The 21,404-nt window shown below is 48.2% G+C and overlaps 1 protein-coding gene across 7 annotated transcripts in view; it reads right to left on the bottom strand.

Annotated features, from left to right (window-relative positions):
- LOC143146445 (uncharacterized) overlaps positions 1 to 21,404 on the bottom strand; it is a 57,046-nt gene that overhangs the window by 19,040 nt on the left and 16,602 nt on the right. For 2 of the 7 annotated variants that reach the window (XM_076310770.1, XM_076310769.1), the window contains exon 2: positions 6,586 to 10,463. In XM_076310770.1, the coding sequence (XP_076166885.1) occupies positions 6,586 to 9,432 (2,847 nt within the window). In that variant the 5' untranslated portion in view covers positions 9,433 to 10,463. Of the gene's footprint in view, positions 1 to 6,585; positions 10,464 to 11,910; positions 12,460 to 16,480; positions 17,247 to 19,506; positions 19,592 to 21,404 lie in introns of those variants that run through there. The other 5 variants (XM_076310774.1, XM_076310767.1, XM_076310768.1 and 2 more) reach the window with 5 other exon arrangements.

Raw genomic sequence — 21,404 nt, 5'->3', positions numbered from 1 at the left:
CGTATTCACTGGCGAATAACCGTTGTTATTGTACAATATCGACCGAAACAATTACGACAACCGAGAAAATGTCATAATTGTCGCAGATATATCGGGTTCGATTACGATTCTACGGAACAGATTCTATATCAGAACTGTTATTTTCGGAGTCTATCGACTACGGTTATAGTCGTATATATCGTATATATATTAATACGTACGAAACACCTTTTAATCGATGTATTGAATGCTTCGAGGCGATTTATTTTAGAGAATAGTATTCTTACGAATTATTTTTAGAGATTTCTATTATTCTCGAACTCTACGTAGCGTAATCTTACGAGCGATGTATCACTCGCGACGATATTCGCGTACGAATATATACACCGATATTATACAGAACCGTAACCGAAATCAAAACGAACCAGATATGTCTGTAACAATTATGTAACCGTTTCAAGAACCGAAATCGATCGTACGACTATTTTCAAACGTTCCTGGATTAAAATTGAATTGTGCAGCCTCAACAGCCCAGAACCGCACAAAGGACGCAATAAACTGTCTCGCAGAAATAAATATACACGACAAAAAATAGCACTCCAAGACCGTGGTCGTCGCTAATGACCCCGTAGTAGTCGATGCGACGAAAAACTTGCGCGCGGAAAAAAGGAAATTAAATCTTCCCCCTTTTGTTTAAAACTTTTTCGTTACCGTTTCGGTGGTACACGGTGATACAAAATGTCTACGATTATTGAAAATAAAAGTAAACGGTCGTCGAGAGACGGACAGAGTGAAAGAGAATTTTAATCCGAGAAAACGTGTATTAACACATTAGCCAGCCAGTGACATTCTTTCTCGTCGTTACTTTCCATTGGCGTAAACTCCAAGGAATTATAATCGTGTCGTCACCCGCTAACACGCAAACTTTCCCTTTGATTTTTCGCGCGGTTCTGTCCCGCTCGATACGCGAGAAAAACATAATTATAATTAACGAGGAACTTGGAACAACCGTGACCGGGCACCGAACAATAAAAAATCCTTTCGTATCGCGCTAACTGCCATTTCCCTCGCGAAAAAAAACGCCATTGGCTATTGACTGTCACAGTGTCGTTGGACGGAACGACTCCCGGCGCCGATCCACGCGCAGACGTCAGCCACGAGAAACTTGTCACTTATTTTATTTCTCAACGAACAGTCACATTTTTGTTCCTCCCTCGAACGTTTGTTATTCGTTGTTTACCCGTACTCGTGTGTATTCAATTCTGTTCCCAGTGCGAAGAAATTCGAGAATAATGTACTTGGAGGACCGCGTGGGTCAAAAAAGACCTAACAGCTGATATCAACGTTGCGACTCGTTTTATTTAAAAAATATCCACGCACACCGGTGTATAGAGCTCGAGACATTTTTTTTTAAAACCATCGCGTTTCGAAATTCATGAATAATGTGCTTCGAGGACCGCGTGGGTCAAAGAAGACCCAACGGCTGATATCAACGTTACAATTCGCTTTGTTTAAAAAATATCTACGCACACCGGTGTATCGAGCTCAAGACATTTTTTTCGAACCATCGCGTTTCGAAATAGTCAACACCCGGCACGACGAGTCAACGTGTTAATAATACCAGGAGAGAAGATACATAAGCTCATCGATTTCTCCCCGAATAAACATCTCTCCCCCGATTTCCGAACACACGGTCCTTACACTTTGGCCGTTCACCAATTTTTCGAGAATCCTCGGTTCGTTTCCCGGCGTCTATTCTTTGCGAAATTGCGCAAGTTCGCGGGGATTCCCCGTGATCTTTTATCGAGGTCCCGGAGAACGAGAAAGAAATATCATGAAAAAAAAAAGAAAAAAAAAATTGCAGCGAGTCTCAGAGGTCGAGAACGAACGAATTCGAAGAAATTGCGAAAGCATCGGTCGGAGAGAAACCCGGGAACGAAATCATGGTAGAGTACAAATGGAGGAACAATTATAGTTGGCTCGTGCAACAGTAATTACCGCTTCCGTGGCGCGCCGAGCCGGGCGCCCCCCCCCCCTTCACTTTTGGAAGCTTTCTCCCTCTCGTGGAGGGTGAGAAGGTTCTTTGCATTTAACGCAGAAATACGATTTCATTATTTACAACAACTGACGATTACCGCGCGTACGCGCGGTTACGCTCGCCTCCCTCGAAAGTTAAACGACACGGATCGCTGTTTTTGTTGTATATTAATATTTTACACGTTTCTCGGCCTCGTCGAAATTGTTTTCGTTCGCGTGATTTTTCATTCCCCTCGATCGCGCGCGTTTCCACGTGGCTGCCTCGCGTAACGTCCCCGATTCGAGCGGTGCTGGGACATTTCGAGGGACAGGTAGGCACTCGAGACGTTACATCGTCGCGAATTTCAAGAATTGTAATTCCGTGACACGGTGACCGTTGAAAGTGACGAGAAAGAGCGAGAAAAACTAATCGAGGAACGTTCCCTTGCGGTCGTGTGTCGAGTGCGACTCGACACCGCGTTTCGAAAGCAGACGCAATTGTTTCGAGATATATTTTGCGAGGTTTGATCGCCTACCCTTCGTGTACGTATATTTGTGTAATTTAATATTAATAGAGACAAGAGCTGCAGTTAGTATTTAAAAAAAAACATGAGTCTTGCTATATAGTCGGTATTATATTCCCCAAGGATCCAAAAGTGTATTTATATGTGCAAAATTAAAAAATTCTATTTAATAGAAATATCTATTAGTATGTGTTTTGAGGGTTAGTAAGCTCGCACGTGTTTAGCGAAGTAAACAATAGTGAATGTTAAGGGGATATTCCCATTCGAAGCGGCAATGAAATTGTTTTTAATTAGATTTTCTCAAAGTACGTTTCGAGTGTTTTTAAATTTCTAAAACCACCGAGACCAAAGTTTGTCATTCTGAACGGTGGAAATCGTCAATGAGTTCCGTTATGAGTACGACAACTCGAGTATCCATTCCCGAAAGTTTGTATCTGGATTCGACGAAACAACAAAGTTACAACTGTTTCGAGAGAACGATGCACAACTTCGCGACGATTACGTTCACCGGTGACACGATATCTCGAGAACGGATCGATGAGTTTTCGTATCAAGATTACGTCAACGTCCGTAATAATAAAAAAAATTTTTTTTTTTTTTTTTTGATGTCCCGAACGAGTAAAAAAAATATTGCAACTTTTAATATCGCTACTACGGTGACCTATCCGCGGATCGAAATTGTTTTCGAATTGTTCACATCGAGCGAACGAAACGACACGAATCGCTGCAACCGTTCCGAATATACCGCGGGAAACGTGCGATCATTTCAATAATAATAATAATAAAAACGACGGTATGAAAACTGAACAGTGTTATCTCAAAGCGTGACCAAACACGTGTGCAAACTTTCCAGACAACCGATCTGTAATTATGACAAATATTTTATACCCAGGATCGCTCTGGGAATACCCTCTTAATGGGAATACTTTACAGGCGTCAGATACAGGGTGTCCGTTTTGTCCGGGTAGGGTGAGACATCACGAACATTGTTTCGGTACGGAGGGTGTACAAATTACCGTAAAATGTTCCACTCCGTATCAAACAATTTTTGATACTTTCAATTATTCGCGAGATATCGCACCGTATCGAGATAAAACGGACACCCTGTGCGGCGGCCAGATTGGCTATTGACTCCGAATGGTCTCTTTACGCATTCAACGTGCGAACAATTGAACGCGAATGTACAGCCCGAACGTCGCATATTCGTGACACAATGCGAAACTCGCATCTTAAACGCGGTTGTGTGAAAATCTGCATACGGTGCATAAATACAAACGTGCCGGTGAACGAACGTCCCCCCACCCCTCCCGGACGTGTCGCGGTGGCGGAACGTTTAAACGAGGGAAAAATCGGGACGTAGAGCGAGGGGCATCGACGCGCACGACGGTAGCCGCCGCCACGAGTGAAAACGTGGCTGGATGATGGCTGCAACGACAAACGAGCATCGCGAAACATAATATCGTATTGTATACACCGTAGGAATATTGATTTACGCGGGGCTTACGCGCCATCTGTCAGTGGACTGCAGCGAGTTTTGAACGTACGTGAGCGCGCTGCCCGCGCAGAACGGGGCACGAGGGAACGAAACGGTAAGCGGTGTGTCGGTCGCTCGTGATTCATAAAGCCGACTATCAATCGTAAGACGATATCGGCGGTGCGCGCATGCGCGGGAGGCGAGGATCGAAAGCGAGACCGCCGCGGCGAACGGTGACGATACACGGACTATCGGGCGCGTATGCGTCGCGACAGCTCTTCCATCGTGTCGGGAGCGACGCGAGACTGGGCACCGTGGCGAGGAACGAGGAGAAACGAAATCGTTCGGGCGAACAGTAACGGGGGGAATCGAGTACCGGAGAATCTTTCCGTTTGCCCGTGCGCGGCACGGAACGGTTGAAAAAATTAGTCCGGATGAAGAAGCTCGACGCGTTAGAGTCGCGGTGTCGCGCGCAAAGATGAAACGGGGAAACGGACGAAGGAACAGGAGATGCGAGTAGGTAAAAAATGCAAGATTCGCGGGGACGGTTAGCGGGACGGGTATAGCTCGCTCGGTCAGCCGACCGGCTGGCCGGTCGACTACGGTGTCTCGCCGGCACTCGTGTTTGTTTCTATGTATTCGTCCGTGTACTCTCGGGGGCGGAGACCGCAGAGTATTGATTTCACCCCCTTCGCGTACCCCCCGGCGGCTTCCGTCCCCCAAGCCAACAGCCCCTAGTCCCCGAGCCACGGACTCGAACTCGTAACAGCCGCCCACCTCCTGCGCGCTCTAGACCATCCCAATTTCGTCCGAACCACTGGCGACGACACCAAAGACACTCGTCTAACCCAGACCTGACCCAGACCAACCGACCCGTCGCCCGCCCGCACCCGATCTGCGTACGCGTCTTCTTTCCCACCCCACTCGGCCGTGTTTAAGCGCGCCGTGTCGAAAAACAAACAAACCGTTCGACGCTCGGAACAAACGAGGAGAACACGGTAACGACACGCAGCCACGGGGATCGTTGCTCCCCGAGTACGGGATTTTCCGTACCCGATCGGGAGGAGGTGTTGGCCGATCGCGTGCCTCGAGGACAGCGTGGATGGATTAAAGAACCCCAAACCGATCTCTTTTAACCCTTCGGACTCGAGAGGAGATCCTCGCTCGCCACCTAATAGTGCATTAAATAAATGCACTATTTTCGATCCGGGAAAACTTTGTGGTTTGGAATTCGAATGAAGTATATAAAATAACCGATATAGAATTATAAACGAAGTATATAAAAATGTTTCCATTCCAGATTAATTTTACGAACGAAGTCTCGAGTGCAAAGGGTTAATACCGATCGTCTGGGGAACGAGAAACGATTAGATGAAATTTCGAAGGGAATTTTAAACGTTATGGTTAAAAATAATTTTTACACGTGTAAAGGTTGAGCTTGCGTGGTGTAACTGATCTGGGGAAGAAGAAACGTTGGATGAAATTTCGAACGTTACGGTTAACCCTTTACGGTCGTATGTCTGCTCTCAGCCGCCATTGCAAGGAACCGTACTAATCTTATACTTTATTCAAGTATCAGTTTACACTTTCTCCGAACGAACTTGAATGTCTAAAGAATCTGTTCACGAACCAATACGGTGTTAGAGATAACAGAATCCAGTAAAGAAGAAAGGCTTAATGCAAAACTGCATATATTCCGGTACTATGGAGATGTAAAAAAGTAAAGATTGTTTCGTATGTTCAAAGAGAAAGATTAAGAATAGAAGATACTAAACTAATTATTTTTGCGATACGTGTAGTCGAAAAGGACATACAGGACTGTATGTTTTGAAGGATACCACACGATGGAGAACTATAAAATATAATTTTCATATAAAAAACATTACATTGAAACACATTGTTGTACGAAAGAATTAATAAATTTTGTTTATCTTTCGTAATCTTAAATGTCATGTGTCGCTGCTTTTTCAAGGGAAATTAATTCCGACCGGTACAACAACCATGTCCAAATTTAATACGACCGCAAAGGGTTAAAAATAATTTCTACAGGTGTAAGGGTAGAGCTTGCGTGGTATAATTGTTCGGGGAAAAAGAAACGTTGGATGAAATATTCGAATTGAATTTCGAACGTTATAAAAATATATTCTTACACGTGTAAGTGTAGACCTTACGTGGTATAATTGTTCCGGGGCAGAAGAAACGTTGGACGAAATATTCGAATTGAATTTCAATGGTTACGGTTACAAAAATATTAAATTTGTACACGTGTAAAAGGTAGATCTTACATGGTAGAACTGTTCCGGGGAAGAGGAAACGTTGGATGAAATTTCCAAGGGAATTTCGAGCGTTACTAGTTAAAAATAATTTTTACACGTGTAAAGGGTAGATCTTACACGGTACAACGGTTCCGGTGAAGAGGAAACGTTGTATGAAAAATTCGAATTGAATTTCGAATGTTCACGGTAAGAAAAAAAATCATAAATTTGTACACGTGTAAACGGTAGAGAGTAGGCGTTACGCGTACGAACCGGTCGCGCGGAAAAGATGAGAGATCGTAGTAGGTGACGCTAAGGGATTCCTGCGAAGCGTTACCTTTGGTTCGGAAGCGGAAGTCTTCAGTTTCTTGGGAGGCGGAGGACTGGCCGCGGTATCCATGGCGTCGTCGGTCGTCGTGGTGATCGGAGGTCCGTTACCGGGTACCGCGGCGAGTTTGGTTTGCTCGGGCTTGGCGGCCGGTCCGGCGGCGGTCGCGCTGGCCGGGCTCGGGGGCGGGCAGGGCGCCGCGGCGGAGCTGGACGGCGGGTTAGGCCCCTGGGAAACGGAGAAGCCGGTCCGCGAGCTCGGCGGTGGTCCCTGGCTCTGTTGGGGGGCGGTCGCGGCCGCCGGGGGTCCCTGAGATTGCGCGGCCGCCCCGGCACCGGCCCCGGCGCCGAAACCGGGCCCGGGCCCGGGCCCGGGTCCTGGGCCCGGTCCGGGCCCGCTCGAGTTCTGACTCTGTCCGCCGGCGGCACCACCGGCGCCACCGGCGGCACCGGCGCTCGGTCTCGCGGTCCCGTTCATCTCCGGCTTGTTCTGCTGCGCCGACGCGTGGTTGCTCTGCGGCTTCTCGTGCTTGTCCCGCGCCTTGTCGCGACGATGACCGCTCGAGCCCCTCTTCGACCCGGCGGTCGAAGAGGTCGCGTTTCCGGTCCCGCCGGCGGAACCCGTCGAGTGACTCGGTTTCGATTTGTTCGACGACGACGACTGACCACCACCGGCACTACCGCCACTACCACCACCACCACCACTTCCAACACCACCGGCAACGCCGCCGCCGCCGCCGCTGCCGCCACCTCCTCCTCCTCCTCCTCCTCCTCCTCCGCCGCCGCCGCCACCTACACCACCACCGCCGACTCCTCCACCGCCTCCTCCTCCGCCACTGCCGCCGCCACTGCCTCCGCCACTGCCGCCGCCGTTGCCGCCACCGCTACCGGCACCGGGACCGCCGCCGACGCCTCCGCCGCCGACACCGGTACCACCACCGGCACCGGGACCGGTACCGCAAACACCGGAACCGGCACCACCGACGCCACCCCCGACGCCGGTACCACCAACACCGACACCAACACCACCACCACCGCTTCCACCGGTTCCCGCGGTGCAATCCGTGTTCTGAGCGTTCTGTCCGATCGCCGTTCCGGCCGACGCGGAGGAATTCGAGCCCCCCTGGGAGGACGATGTACCGGTAGACGATACCAAACCACCGCCCCCGTTACCGGACTCCTGCGACGAGACCGTCCCGTTCATTTCGTTCGACTTAACGATCTCGTGTTTGGCCTCGCTGCTCTTCGTGCCCGGTTTCGTTCGTTTGATCTTCATTTTCAGGCCTTTGTCGACGGTGGCCGAGTGTTCAACGGCCATTTTGCCGGGATTACCAGGGTTCCCGTGCGCGGCGTTCACGCCACCCACGGCCGGGTTGCTCTGTTTGTTAACCGTTCCCGTAACGATCGACGTGGTACCGTTCGGTGTCCCGGTAACGTTACCGCCAACGCCGGCGCTACTTACGACGCTCCCGTTCCCGTTCCCGGGGCTGTTCGAACGCCCGGACGAGTTCAGGCAGCAGGAAGACGACGACGTGGACGAGGACGTCGACGATGTGGAGGACGAGGAGGACGACGACGACGAGGACGACGACGACGAGGACGACGACGAGGACGATGACAACGACGACGACGAGTTGGACGATTGTCCGCAAACGTTCACGTTCGGGCCCGTTGACGAAGCGACCGATGACGCGGTGAGGTTCGCGGCGCTCAGACCGTTCGCGGCGTTCTGTAGCTGATGATGATGATGATGGTGATGATGATTCGTGGTATTTGATGTAGCCGTTCCTGCCGAGGCAGGCGTTGAAGCCATGCCTGTCCCCGAGCTCAATTTCTCGTCCCTCGTCTTCTCAATGTCCGCATCAAGGTCGATTATCAAATCCCCTATTCCAATGTCCCATTCGTTGTCGTCGTACTCAAAGTTGTTGGTCGCATTCGTCGCGGCCGGATCCAGCTCATCGGTGTTTGCAGCCACCGTGCTTGCTTTGGTTGAGCGCTGCTGGCCCGATGACGACGACGACGACGACGACGACGAGGACCTGTCCCGACCTTGATGGTGATGATGATGGTGATGATGGTGATGATGATGATGGTGATGGTGATGATGCCGATGGTCACGGTGCTGGTGCTGCTGCTGCTGCTGTTGTTGTTGCTGTTGCTGTTGCTGTTGTTGCTGCTGCTGCTGCTGCTGCTCTCGGTGATGATGCTGCTGCTGTTGCTGCTGCTGCTGCTGCTGCTGATGATGATGATGATGTTGTTGCTCCCTCCCTAGTTGCACGCGTTCCTGTTTCCTCGACGTACGACCCCCACCACCCCCTCCACCGCCTCCCTCGTTACCAACGACCACTTGTCCGCCGTTGTGCTTGCCGCCGCCGTTGTTGTTGTAATTATTGTTGTTGTTGTTGTGATGATTCTCGTTGTTGGTCCCGCAGCTGTTGTTACCGGGCTCGATGATACCGTTCTTGTTGCCACCACCGTGGCACTCGGCCGCCGCCGCCGCCGCCGCACCGAGTTTCCCGTGACCCTCGACCGCGTGATTCTTCTCGTTGTTCGGCCCGCTTACGTTGTTGTTACGATGCCCCGCGTTGTTGTTGTTGTGATTGTTGTTCTTGCCGGCGTGATTGTTGTTGTTGTTGTTAATATTATGGCCGCTGCCGCCGCCGATGTTGTTGTTGCCGCCGCTGTTGCCGCTGTTGTTGTTGTTGTTGCTGCTGGTGTTGTTCTTGTTGTTGTTGTTGCTGTTGTTACTGTTGCCGTTACCGTAATTAACGCTGTTGCCACCACCACCACCGATGAACGGAGATGGTCCTTTGCGGTTTACGTTAGGGAGGCGACCGCCTAGTGGCGTGGTCGCCATGCCCTTTGAAACGTTTCCCCGGCGCCCGCCAGCCTGATCACCGACTGCCAGCCTGTTCTCACCGATTTCAAGCAATCGCACCACGCGCGACACGCGTCCGTTTTACCCCGACCACCGCCCGCGAGACGCGCCTCGTCCATCGAACACATCACTTACTGTCTCGCTGCTGCCCTCCACCGATGATATTTCGCGATATATCCACGGAAGACCGCTCTGTGTTTCTTTCCTTTCCGTGTCTCCTGTTCTTCCCACACTCTCTTTCTCTTTCTCTTTCTATCTATCTTTCTCTCCCTCTCTCTCTCTGTCTCGTACGACGGCTCCTGTTTCCTTCGCTCGACTTAACCGCGCGAAGATTCTCGCGTCCAACACCCTCCCCCTCTTCCTCCTACAACCGCTTTTCGGTCTCCCCTCGATTCGCCGAACTCCACTCTCTGTCCTTCTCTCCTTCGTCCTTCTCTAACGCGCTCCGGTCTCTTCCGCGGTACGGTCCCCCTTAACGTCGTGTCCCCTCCTTCTCCTCTTCCTCCTCCGCCGCCTCCGTCTTCTCGTCTTCTTTCTCCGTACGGTCGACGACACTTTTCGCACCACTACCGATTCTTCCTCCTACCGTCTCGCTTCGTCGCTACGTCGCTCGCGACCACCCTGCCTCGCGAACACACTCGCGCACCCACGAATCTCTCACCGGGTGTCGCGATAATGCTCTTCTCTCTATCTCTATCTCTATCTCTCTATTTCTCTCCTTCTTTCTTTTGTCAGCCTAGATCGTTGCCGCGTTGCACTTTCCCGCGAGTACGACCAACATCACGATCTCCAACCTCCTTTTCGCGTACTTCTCTCTCTCTCTCACTCTCTCTCTATCTATCTATCTATCTCTCTATTTCTCTCTCACTTTTCCGTTTCTTCCTTTAGGCGCTTCCGACGAATCTTCCTTTGGTCCTTTTACGAAGCCCAAGCACCGAAGAACGCGGTTTCTCCACCCGACTTGACGTTAATACGACGACTGTTCCACTGCTCTTCGCCGTAGTTTCGACCTGCAATCAAAAGACACGATCCTTTCAGGCGGCGTTGCGATGCGTTTTGCGTCGCGACGATACCGTTGTGTGTGTTTCTTTTTTTTTTTTTTTTTCAAATTTTTCGTTGCTTGTTGCGTGTTCGTGTGTGTTTTTTTTTTAAATTTTTTATTGCTTCCACGCGCGCTTCGTCCGGCTCCCGCGTGTTCGCGCTTTTTTTTTTGTCGGGCGCACCGACGAACTTGTCTCTCGAGAGACGTCGAACGAAAGTAAACGAACGAAAACATAAGGGGGAAGGAGGTGACGGGAGTATACGTGTGTGTGGGTGGTACGTGCGCGTGCGTGTCTGTATACATGTATTTACGGTACAAGTTTTGAATACAAAGAAAGATTACAATAAAAAAGGATGGACGATTTCATCGAACGTCACAAAAAAAAGCGGCAGCGGGAAACGAGTAACGCAAGAGTTGAGAAAACGGAATTAACGGACGAACGATGTACAGAGATACGGAGACATGATTTTTTAGAACGTACAAGGGGGGAGGGATTCGGTGTTCGAAAGACTTTCTACGTTGAGGCAACGATACCGGGAGAGAAGATGTAAATATAACGCCGAGATCCTTTGTACCGTTAACAATGGTTTGCAAACACGGAGCCAAGAGTATAATCGAAATACACGGTGGTACGGTTTATTGTGACCACCGCGACGGGAATCGTTGAGCGTAGCTTCGATGCGAACCGCAAGCTGGAAAACATAACCTCGTCGAGAGCCTTTCTCCGCTCCGGTACTATCGAATATTAACTGTTAACTACCCGGTCCCATCGAATCGTTGTTCCTCGACTACAAATTGGTATTCCCACTTAGAGGGGAATTCGTGTCAGGGAACGATTAATTTTACCGGTGGCATTTGGCCCCGGTCCAATCGCGTCGGTGTCGGCGTCGACGTCGGAGACGGTGTCAACCGCGTGAGAAAGACTAAACTATTCAACGTTCGTCCCCTTCCACCCCTTCCCCCTTTCGGCACCCCACCTCCTCCTCCTGTGGCTTTTCACGCTTTCTCCTGTTCCGTCTCCGCGGATTAAACGAGATCGATTCGGCACGATCGCGTCCTTCCGCCACTTAAAATAGCGCGCGGGCTTAAAGTTCGCTAACGCGAACCACCGTCGTGGATCGTTGTTTACCAGGATGGTAGGAAAAGCTTGGCTTCGATCGTCGCGCGAAACTCGAGTTTCCGATCGCGATAACCTCTCTGCCCTACCCGTACAGCGACAGGAGTCCCCCTCTACCGTCGCTTAGTCAGAAAAATCTGTCGAGAGACACTGGAGGAAATGTTACATCTCTTCTCGTTGTTTAAACCCGGATTATTCACTTCCAGAGCCGAGCATATTTAGCGACGGGACAGAGTTGCGTATATTCTCCTAATACGCGTGGAATCGTGACTGGTAACGCCACCGAGAAATATCTCACCTTCGCGCATACCAGGAGATCATGTCCGTTTATCGAAATGGAGTTCTTGTGTATATTCTTCTAATACGTAGAATCATCGAGACTGGTAACGCCATCGAGAAATATCACGCTCGCGTGTACCAGGGGATCATGGCCCGTTTATCGAAAGTCGGAGTTGTCGTATCGCTCCCCCTTGTGCCAGAACCGTGAACGCGCGATTCGATAAATTCTGGAAACCCATGATAACCGAATGGCTAGAACGTAATCGGACAATAAAAATGTATCTGTTCGAACTCCGAGCGCGATCGTCGTAGGTACGCCAGCGTATTCGTCGTTTCGACGCGAGGGAACGGGAAAAGACATTCGAACGCATCCTTTCGCAAAAAGCAAACATTTTCGACGCTTACGATTCCGAAGTAAGCAAAACCACGTATATACTTTCGATACGTGAAATCAAGTCGGGACAAGTAACGCCCTCGAGAAACCGCTCTCGCGCATACCAGGAGATCATGCCCCTTTATCGAAATAGAGTTCTTATATATATGTACTTCCAATACGTGGAATTATCGGGACTGGCGAGACCGTTAAAAAAAAAAAATGAAAAAAAAAAACGTATCGTTCTCGCATCTACCAGGGGATCATGTTACCAAAGTAAATAAACATATAATAGCTTCTCGATGACCGCCTCTGTTCCCACGGCAACACCCCTCGTCCGACTCGTCGTCGCAATCGGTCGAAATCCCCGTCCCGTGGATCCGGGTTACGACGATACCGCCACGTCGGATTGAATTCAAATTACGACAAGTTAATATTCCATTACACTTGTCCGTCGTGACTGGCGCGCGCGGACTCGAGCCAAGATAGGCCTTCCCCCCTCCCATCTTTGAATAATTGAACGATCGTGGAAAGCGGAATGACGAAAGCCCGTTTCCTTTCCAGTCGAGTGCACCGCGGATCGTTGTCGATTCGCGAGAACTCCGTAGTCAACCGGCAACGGGGTTGTTCGCGACGCCCGTTATTATTGTTTCTCGTCATGGGGACACCGATGTATCGGCGCGTCTTTCGCGCGTACCGAACGACGACGAGGCGAATGCGCATGTGATTGCGCATGTACGCGTAGCTCGGTCATCGTTGCAATTTTTTTCCAGCGATCCCAGCTGCGTTTCGGAGGAGCAAGCCCGCGTAACCAGTTGTCACGATAACATCGTTGTTTACCGACAGCAACGATAATATTTACCGAAGCTCAGTCAGCGTACCGTAGATAAATTTAACTCGGCTGGGGCTATTATCGAGGCGGCTACCGTTTATTGCTATCGTTTCTATCAATATTTATAATACGCTCAATAACGATCGCGATTAAGCCGAAGTCTCCGTTCAACGGCAAACACCGATCGTTGCTGCGAACGGCGGTGTTTCGCGCGGGGGGGGGGGGGGGGGGGGGATGTAAAAAGAATATTAGGTTCGTGGAACGATCGCGATTCGATGAAACGTCGAATCCAACGGTCCCGTCGCGATTGCGTTCAATCGCTCAAAAGATCGTTCCCGTTTTATCGAGGGACGTTGAACGCCAAAAGTCTCCTCGCATTATTCTCGGGCGGAAACTGCGCTTTCTCTCTCGTGAATTTTCTTGGAACCGTCAGTGCCAAACGATCGCTACACGTTCCACGGCGTGTGTATCTCCCCGCGGATGACGGATTATTTTTCAACGTTAGCCCCGCGATTGAATTCGTGCCAACTACGAGCGCGCGGTTTTTACAAATTTAGAGATCAAAGTAGCAAAACGCATTCGCGACGGGAGACGAAGTAGCTCGAGCCGCTCGTAAAGAAAGTATGGGGGGATCGTAACTCGAAAATCGTTTATGGCTTTCTCCTTGCACGACCGCGCTTATTCAACCGACACCGATTCCTATTTTCAACGTACTTTCGATCGATCGCAACAGATATTTCTGTAGATACGTAACCTTAAGAGCGCCGAGGCTATAGCCGACACTCTATTCGCGACATTCTCGCGCGCTTTAAACCTTACATTCCCATTGTGGAGACGCCGGGATACGTATTTAGAATCGTTTGACGAAATCCATATTTTCGCGTTCCGCGAGCCTGTATCGCAGTCTCGAACGGCTAACGATCGATAAAAGTTTAGAAAAATAACATGGAAATTTGCATTACGAAAAATCGTAAACATTTCCGACGAAAATAATACAAAAAAAAATCCTCTCGTATTATTCGTCGTGAATATTATTAAATAATATTAAAAGTATCCTTTCGTCGTTGTTTATCGCGCAAAAATATTATTCTCGTAATTTTTGAACAATTTGGGAAATGTTTAAAATCCCAGGCGCAAAAAAAAGAAAATAAAATTCCAAAGTAGCTTCGTGTAAAACGACGATGTAAAAAAAAAAAAAATAGAGGATACAAATTATACAAAGTAAACGCTTCCTCGAAAGCTGTCCATTATCGTTTGTTACGATACCGCGCGAGCGAGCGAGAAAGAGGCGAATAGAGTGCGAGCCAAGAATGGTTGTGTCGTCGAAGAACGATCGTTGGGTCTCATTCGTCATCCGTATAACGTTCGTTCGTTCGTTAGGTCGTATCGTTGAAACGCGCCATTATTTGCCCATACTCGACATTGAATTCAAGCGACGAAGCGTCGACATGCACGTATTTCCTTGACCATTCGTTCGCTCGGCTCGAACACGGTGCTCGACGCTTAAATCGTTCTATTCTTCCCTTATCCGTGTCCCCCCCGTTCCCCTGTACACCCGTCTTGCTTCATCCCTTCGTAACCGACAGCGACGATCCTTCTTTCCTGGTATAACGTTCGTTCTCGCGACGGTATAGAACCAAGTGCGAACTGGTTTTCATTCAACGGAGAACAGCGACGAGAGAGCCGTCGAAACGTCGTTGTCTCGTTATCGAGTAATTTTTTTTTTCTTTTTATTTTTTTTGTAAAAACGCACGCGCGAACGTTCACTGAGAAATTTCGACAATGTTTCATCGAAGGCAGACCTTGCTCGTGAAACGCGTTCGAGTTCGCTCAACGAACCCGAAACGTGAAAAGATAACGGTGATCGGAGCCGCAAGTTGAGAGCCCCTGCTTACCCCTGGCGAATCACTCTGTTGGCCGAGTCTACGTCCCGATATAATTAGCGTGTTTAGCTCTGATTTATAACGACGCTGGAAACGCCTACTGTCCATGAGTCGCATTGCCCATGGAATCGGTGCGTGTTCGTGAATGTGTATGTGTGAGTGTGTGCATATATATATATGTATATATATGTATGTATATATTATACGTGCGTGGCTACTTGATGGTCGATTACGGATATACTACTCTGCCGTTCGACTATTTTCTCATGATCAGGCAACGACACCAAGCGCGTGACGATCCTATCGTACGCACTACGTGACGCGTTCAAAGCTTAGGGACGTGGAATCTGAAATTATTTCAGTATCGGTAACTTTTTCCGAGTCGAAAAAATAGTGGTATTTTTCTGGTTTTTGTCGGTATCCGATACGATCTTTACGTAACCTCCTCGAATGTATACGCGCTGTATGTTTAACGTTGCGGATATGCGAACATAATGCGTGGCAAAGTTTATAAAAATTATACGAAAGAACGTACGAGAACATTCGCCGATAAATAATGATAAATCGGTATGACGCCATACCGGTATTTTCATACCTCTGTTTCTATGAGGGTTTCCTAGACGTAACCGAAAAATGTCGAATAATAATATCGTGTTTCGATTAAGTCTATGCGCGAAAACCTTCGACACGATCGTCGACGACAGAGAACTACTGAAAGCCATCGAAAAAAAGTCGTAAGATTTGCTGAATTTCAACGATCGCGATAACCAACTGTTCGCTGGATATTCGTCGCGATAACGCTGACGATAACGTGTTCGCCGATATCCATTGGGTAGATACAGTACGAAGACAACATCGGACACGTCGTCGGGGCAATTTGGAATTATCGATTATATCGCAACGACGCTCACAATTACCTGTTCGCACGTACTGTCTGGATTGCTCGATTGTACGAAACGATTTTTTCGAAGTCGTGCGATACCTTTGGTTACTACCGACTGGCTAGAACGCGCGAATAATTCGAGACTACCGGTTAACCTTGCTATCGTACGCGTAACATTTTTCTTTATCCGGTTAAAAAAAGATAAACAACTCTGTATCCGTTACTCGTCGAATTTATATCAAAATTAATAAGAACGAAATATTCCACGTTGAGGAAATAAAAATTGATTCGTCTAAAGTGGTATAATAATACAAATTTTGCGCATCCCTGGTAACAAGCTTTAGGTAGAATGTATAATCCGTAACAAGCGATCGACGTTTCCAACTCGGTAAGAATGTAAAGCTCGAGTCTCGTTAAGGTGTATAAAACGTAAAATGGTAACAACAACCATTCAAGAGGGGGAATAGAATGAAAGAGACGTCGGTATTTGAAAAAGAAAATTCCTTTCGGAACTCGTTAATTCGTTGGGGGATAGGTAATGCGCGCGACTCAATTTACCAACGCGACGAACAGTAACGGGACGGTCTCGTAACAGTAGCTAGAACGTAGTCGCAATACCTCGTGCAGGTCGATAAATACTCCGGGGCTCCCTGCCGGCGATTTCACTCACGAGGCTGACGCGCGCGAAAGAGCATGAGCACGGGCACAAGCACACAGTCGAACGCACGCACTCAGGCACCTACGCGATGCAATTACGCATGTAGAAAGACGCGCAGATTTACGACGGGCACAGCACAGATCACGTGTATTTACACGACGACGCGCACACACACACACTCGCGTTTCTTCTGGTGCGAAAAAAAGAAACAGAAAAAAGATGAGGAACCGAAAGTCTTTTCTCGCGCGAACGAACAAAAATATTCGAACGGAACGAAAACGGAAACGGAAGGGGGAACAGAAGAGAAAAGATTGCGACGAATCAGTACCGATGCTTCGCTGTTCCGTGACACCGAACAATGGAGCAGAGTCGTCCTCGGACGCGATGGACAGAATACGAGACGCGCGTAAACGATGATCTTGGGTTTGTTTCTTTCGCTGGTCACGTTGCCCGGGAATAAAGTAGAGGGAAGAAAACGAAGCGAGACTGTTCAACGTTGACAGCGCTTACGGTAACGATGATCGCAACAACGACAACAACGACGGCAACAACGACGACAAAGACAACGCTTCGTCACTTTACGTTACATCGGGGTTGTCTCGTGTCTGGGAAATGTTTCTCGTCGATTCCACCAGCTAGTCCGACAAGACCGTTTTGGACGAGAAATCGTCGCCCCGGTCGGCGTGTACACGACTCTACACCGACTTCGGCTGTTCACCGCTTACTGAGTCGACCGGTTCCCCTTCCTTTTCGCCTCGGCCTCCCCATGTCCGCCGCCAGTCGCAACCTCCCCCACCAACGTCCTCGCTACCGCCATTCTCTCTATTCACCACGGATTGCCACTACGATCGTCTGCCAATCACGTTCGGTCGAAACAACAGTCGGTAAACGGAATCTTCCTAACTTTGTACGCGGCATACTTGTGCCATACCTATTCATAGACATTGCCAATCTTTGTTCCGAACGACAATTTTTCATTCGCGCGAACACATCACCCTCGTTGTTGTAGTCGCGAGGCTCTCGTTCGCGTGTTTTCCAGTAGATTGATGACGGGGCGGTCTGTCGGCGACAACTCTGTTGCGCCGCCGCCTCGATGTCAATTGTAACTCAATTCCTAATCGTTCGGTAAAACCGCGTTACCGCTGCCGCTGCGAACGTCTGCTATGTCGATAGAAGTTAACTGCACGATCTCTGGTAACGGAAGGAACCTTGACCTACCTCGCCCATCTTGTCGAGTTGATCGCGGTATCGAGATACGGTGTTGGCTTTGTCGAACAATTTGAAACTTATTTTCGTGTTACCCGGTAACGATTACATCGCAACGTGTTTGTTTCGCGTTCGAACACTCGTTTTGTAACATCGATCGTTTATAACGTAACTAATTGAATTCTGTATTATTGCTTAACAGTTGATGCCTTTTACAAGATATAATTGTTGAATGTTTCTGGTCACGATTCCGTCGGCTACCAGCTGATCGGCAAAGGTAGATTGGACGTTTGTTCCGACGCGTGAGAAATTCACTGCTCGACTGTAGCGTACACGGTCGCGAATTAAATCGTAAGACAAGGGTTTAATTTCCCGGTACACGGTAATCGCTCGTGCGATGTTAATAAATTTGTCCAATTTCGCGAAACAGGTTCGGTACGTTAATTCGACGATTACGCGAACATATTTTTCATCGATCGAGAAAAATGTAAATTGTCCTTTTTATCGACGTATCGAATTTCATTAAAGAATGTATTTTTAACCGAACACGATAAGGATAAGCGTGACCACGTGCACGTACGTACTCCGATACACAATCAAATCGGCCGATCGAGCGAAACAAGCACGCATGTCTAAAAACGACTAGGAATTCCGTTACCGTGAAAGTATCCACCGTGATGGTATCTAGCATTATTAAGCGCGTATAACGACCACATTGTACGTTGGAAATACGTGGAAAAAGGAAATAAATTGATAAATATATGAAATGCGCGACTACCGAGTTTAACAGCGGTTTTTTTTTTATTTTTTTATCATTTTTTTTTTTTTTTTATTTGCCACTGCAAACGGAACGCCGTTTAATTTTCTCTCGCTTTGAGAGGAATATGTTATTCGTGGAAGCGCAAAAGGGGAGATTGAAAGAAACGCGAAAGTTTGTGGAGTTGTGCGTACAACGTATCTGAAATTCCGAGTACGTGTTCTGGTTCGCCTTCCCTCTAAAACGAAAACACACTTTTATGCAGAGAAATAATCCGTATAGAGCCCGTCGAGGATTTTATAAAACGACCGCGAGACTCGGCTGCTCTGTATTTAAAAAAAAAAAAAAAAAATCCACGATAACGATTCTTCCATTAACTGTTTCGATGCCGGTACGCTCGCATTTAAGTGGAGATCAGTTGACGGCTGATATAAACCTTTTCAACTCCGCCGCGACAAGTACAGGCAATCGCGCGCGAATTTTCGTTCGCGTGCATTGACGTTTACCGGCTGCTTATCTGAAAAAGATGAGGGTCGACACTCGCAGCATTCGAATAATGAAGACAAACACGCCGGAGCAATACCTTATAATCAATTAGAAAGGAGCTTTGAAGTTACTGCGTTTATGTAATAAACCAGTTTTCCGACAGTATCTGGGAATGTTGTGCAGCACACGCGTCAATGACGAGACGTAAAGTTCGATTTAAACAAACGATACGTCACCGCCGTTAACAACCCGATAAATAAAAATTCGTATCCGATTCTCGTTTTAAAACTATTTCACGTTTCTCCACGGTGTTCTTTTATTCCTGTCCCTGTACCTTTAATCGCGTCTATTTTTATTCCGTGAATTCAGAGCGTGGGAAACGACAGTGAGTGCGCCTAAATGCACGGTTAACGGTGACCCTGAAGGAAATTTATAAACGAAACTTTCGACGGTCGAGGAATCGTCAATTGCGTAATTAATCGAACGATGGGATATAAAATGTCTTGGGTGGTTAAACGCAAAGGGAACAATACCTACAAACGTTCGAGCACACAGCTGTACAGCCCGTGAATGAACCGTATTCGAAGCACATATTCCTGTTGACGAATTCTTTGTGTGGCAAAGTAATCCCGCGAGTGACGATTGTTGCGTCGAACGGGAGAAAAGAGTAGGAAGACTGCCCGTAAAGAGAACAGAGGAGAGAAGAGGACACGGGAGTGGGGGGTAGCAAAGGATAGACAGTTTTCGTGTTCCACTGCGCGGCGCATGCGTCAATATTGTGTACATTGAGAGAAGAGGCACCGCATTACGCCTGTATATAACCTACGAGATAGGATTTCCCGCGGAACGAGGTGGAAGGGCAGGCAGCGGGTCCGTGGAAAGGCGAAGATTTTGTGCACGAAGCGACGGTCACTGATATTACGAAAACGTAGTTTTTCTCGTCTATCGAAAGATAAATATTTTATTCGGTGAATGTCGAGCACGCGGCCTGGAATGGCTCGAAACTGGAACGGGATCGAGCACGAGTACGAGCACGCTTTGTTACGCATTCGGAACAGCGGCAATATAAATTAATGCCAGTCCTCGATAGCATTCTCTAGTAAATGGCTGAACGCTGCATCGATGTGGGTTCTCGAGCGCTCGGCGTTTACCGAGGCATCATCGCCCCCTCCCCTCCTCATCTCCCCCCCCAACCAAACTCGACAAGCTCGCCAATACGACCGGCCACTGGCGTAATCTTTCAGGGAACCGACAGCATTCTATCTGTCCCCTTAACTTTTACACGTTTCTTTTTCGTCGTGGTTGAAAAAACGTCCAACGAAGGATTAGAGAATAAACACCGTTTTTTCGGATCGTTTCGTTCGTGAAAGATCTTATCTACCGTACCGCATACACCGTTGCGTATACGTCGAAAATAGAATAAACGGTTATTCGAATGTTTTCGACGCGCGTTTCCACGTCGAGTTCGTGTATCGTCCGTGACTCGAAGCGTGGCTTCGTACCGAACCGTGAAGAGCAAACGTTGAAACTTAGAATCGAAACACCGGCTCGAACTATGAAATTGATACCCGAACCGGGTCAAACACTTTCGAAATACACGTTCATGACCAAGTGACCAACAACCATGTATATGTATGTACGCAAATCTCGACCTGACATTAAATGGTCGACGCACCTGCTTGTAGCTGCCGCAACAGAACTGTGTATCGTAAATACGGGTTGACGATTCGACGCTCATGGGCAAACTGTATTGGTAGATTCCATCTGTGTTAGGTCCGTGGGGTTTTATAGGCTCACAAAGTCTACCTACCTTTTCTTCGAGGCAGAGTCTTTCGCCTTCGTCTCCTCTGCATTGGCTCTATTGTACCTCCATATACTTCTCTACCCTCTTTACAGTCTCGATCTCTTTCTCTTTCAGTTTCCAGCCTCGCTTGTTTTCCTTGTCGTTTCTTTTTCCCTCGCATACTTTATCTTCCTCTCCTTCGTTCGCTTCTAGCTCCTACTTTCGTCATTTTGCGCCATTCGCTTTCTATCCTTTGTACTCTCACAGGGACGTCTTCGGACTCACCGTGTCCATATTGCCCTTAGTTTAAAACCTTGAGCCCAACCGTCCAGACGTTTTTGTCACGGAAGATCCGTTTCTACCAATAATATCGGTTTACAGGGAAAAAAAAAAAAAAAAAAAATTAAGTAGCGACCGATCGCAAGGATCGCAGAAAAACCAAAGATACACGAGCGTATAATTACCACCTATCGCTGATTATCTGCCAACTTTTATCTGAGATCGGAATATCGATACTCGGTGGAACGAGACAGATATGGATTTCTAAAAAAAGATTTCCCTATCGTTTTAATACTCTTCCGCGTAAATTCCAATTTAGTTTTCAGTGTAACGGAGAATGATATATCCCCATCGTAAACAGGAATATATCGAA

This window comes from Ptiloglossa arizonensis, chromosome 4 (assembly GCF_051014685.1).
Source record: "Ptiloglossa arizonensis isolate GNS036 chromosome 4, iyPtiAriz1_principal, whole genome shotgun sequence".
NCBI lineage: Eukaryota > Metazoa > Arthropoda > Insecta > Hymenoptera > Colletidae > Ptiloglossa > Ptiloglossa arizonensis.
Note: the sequence above shows the minus strand (reverse complement) of the source record. Positions and strands in the feature narration are given on the sequence as shown.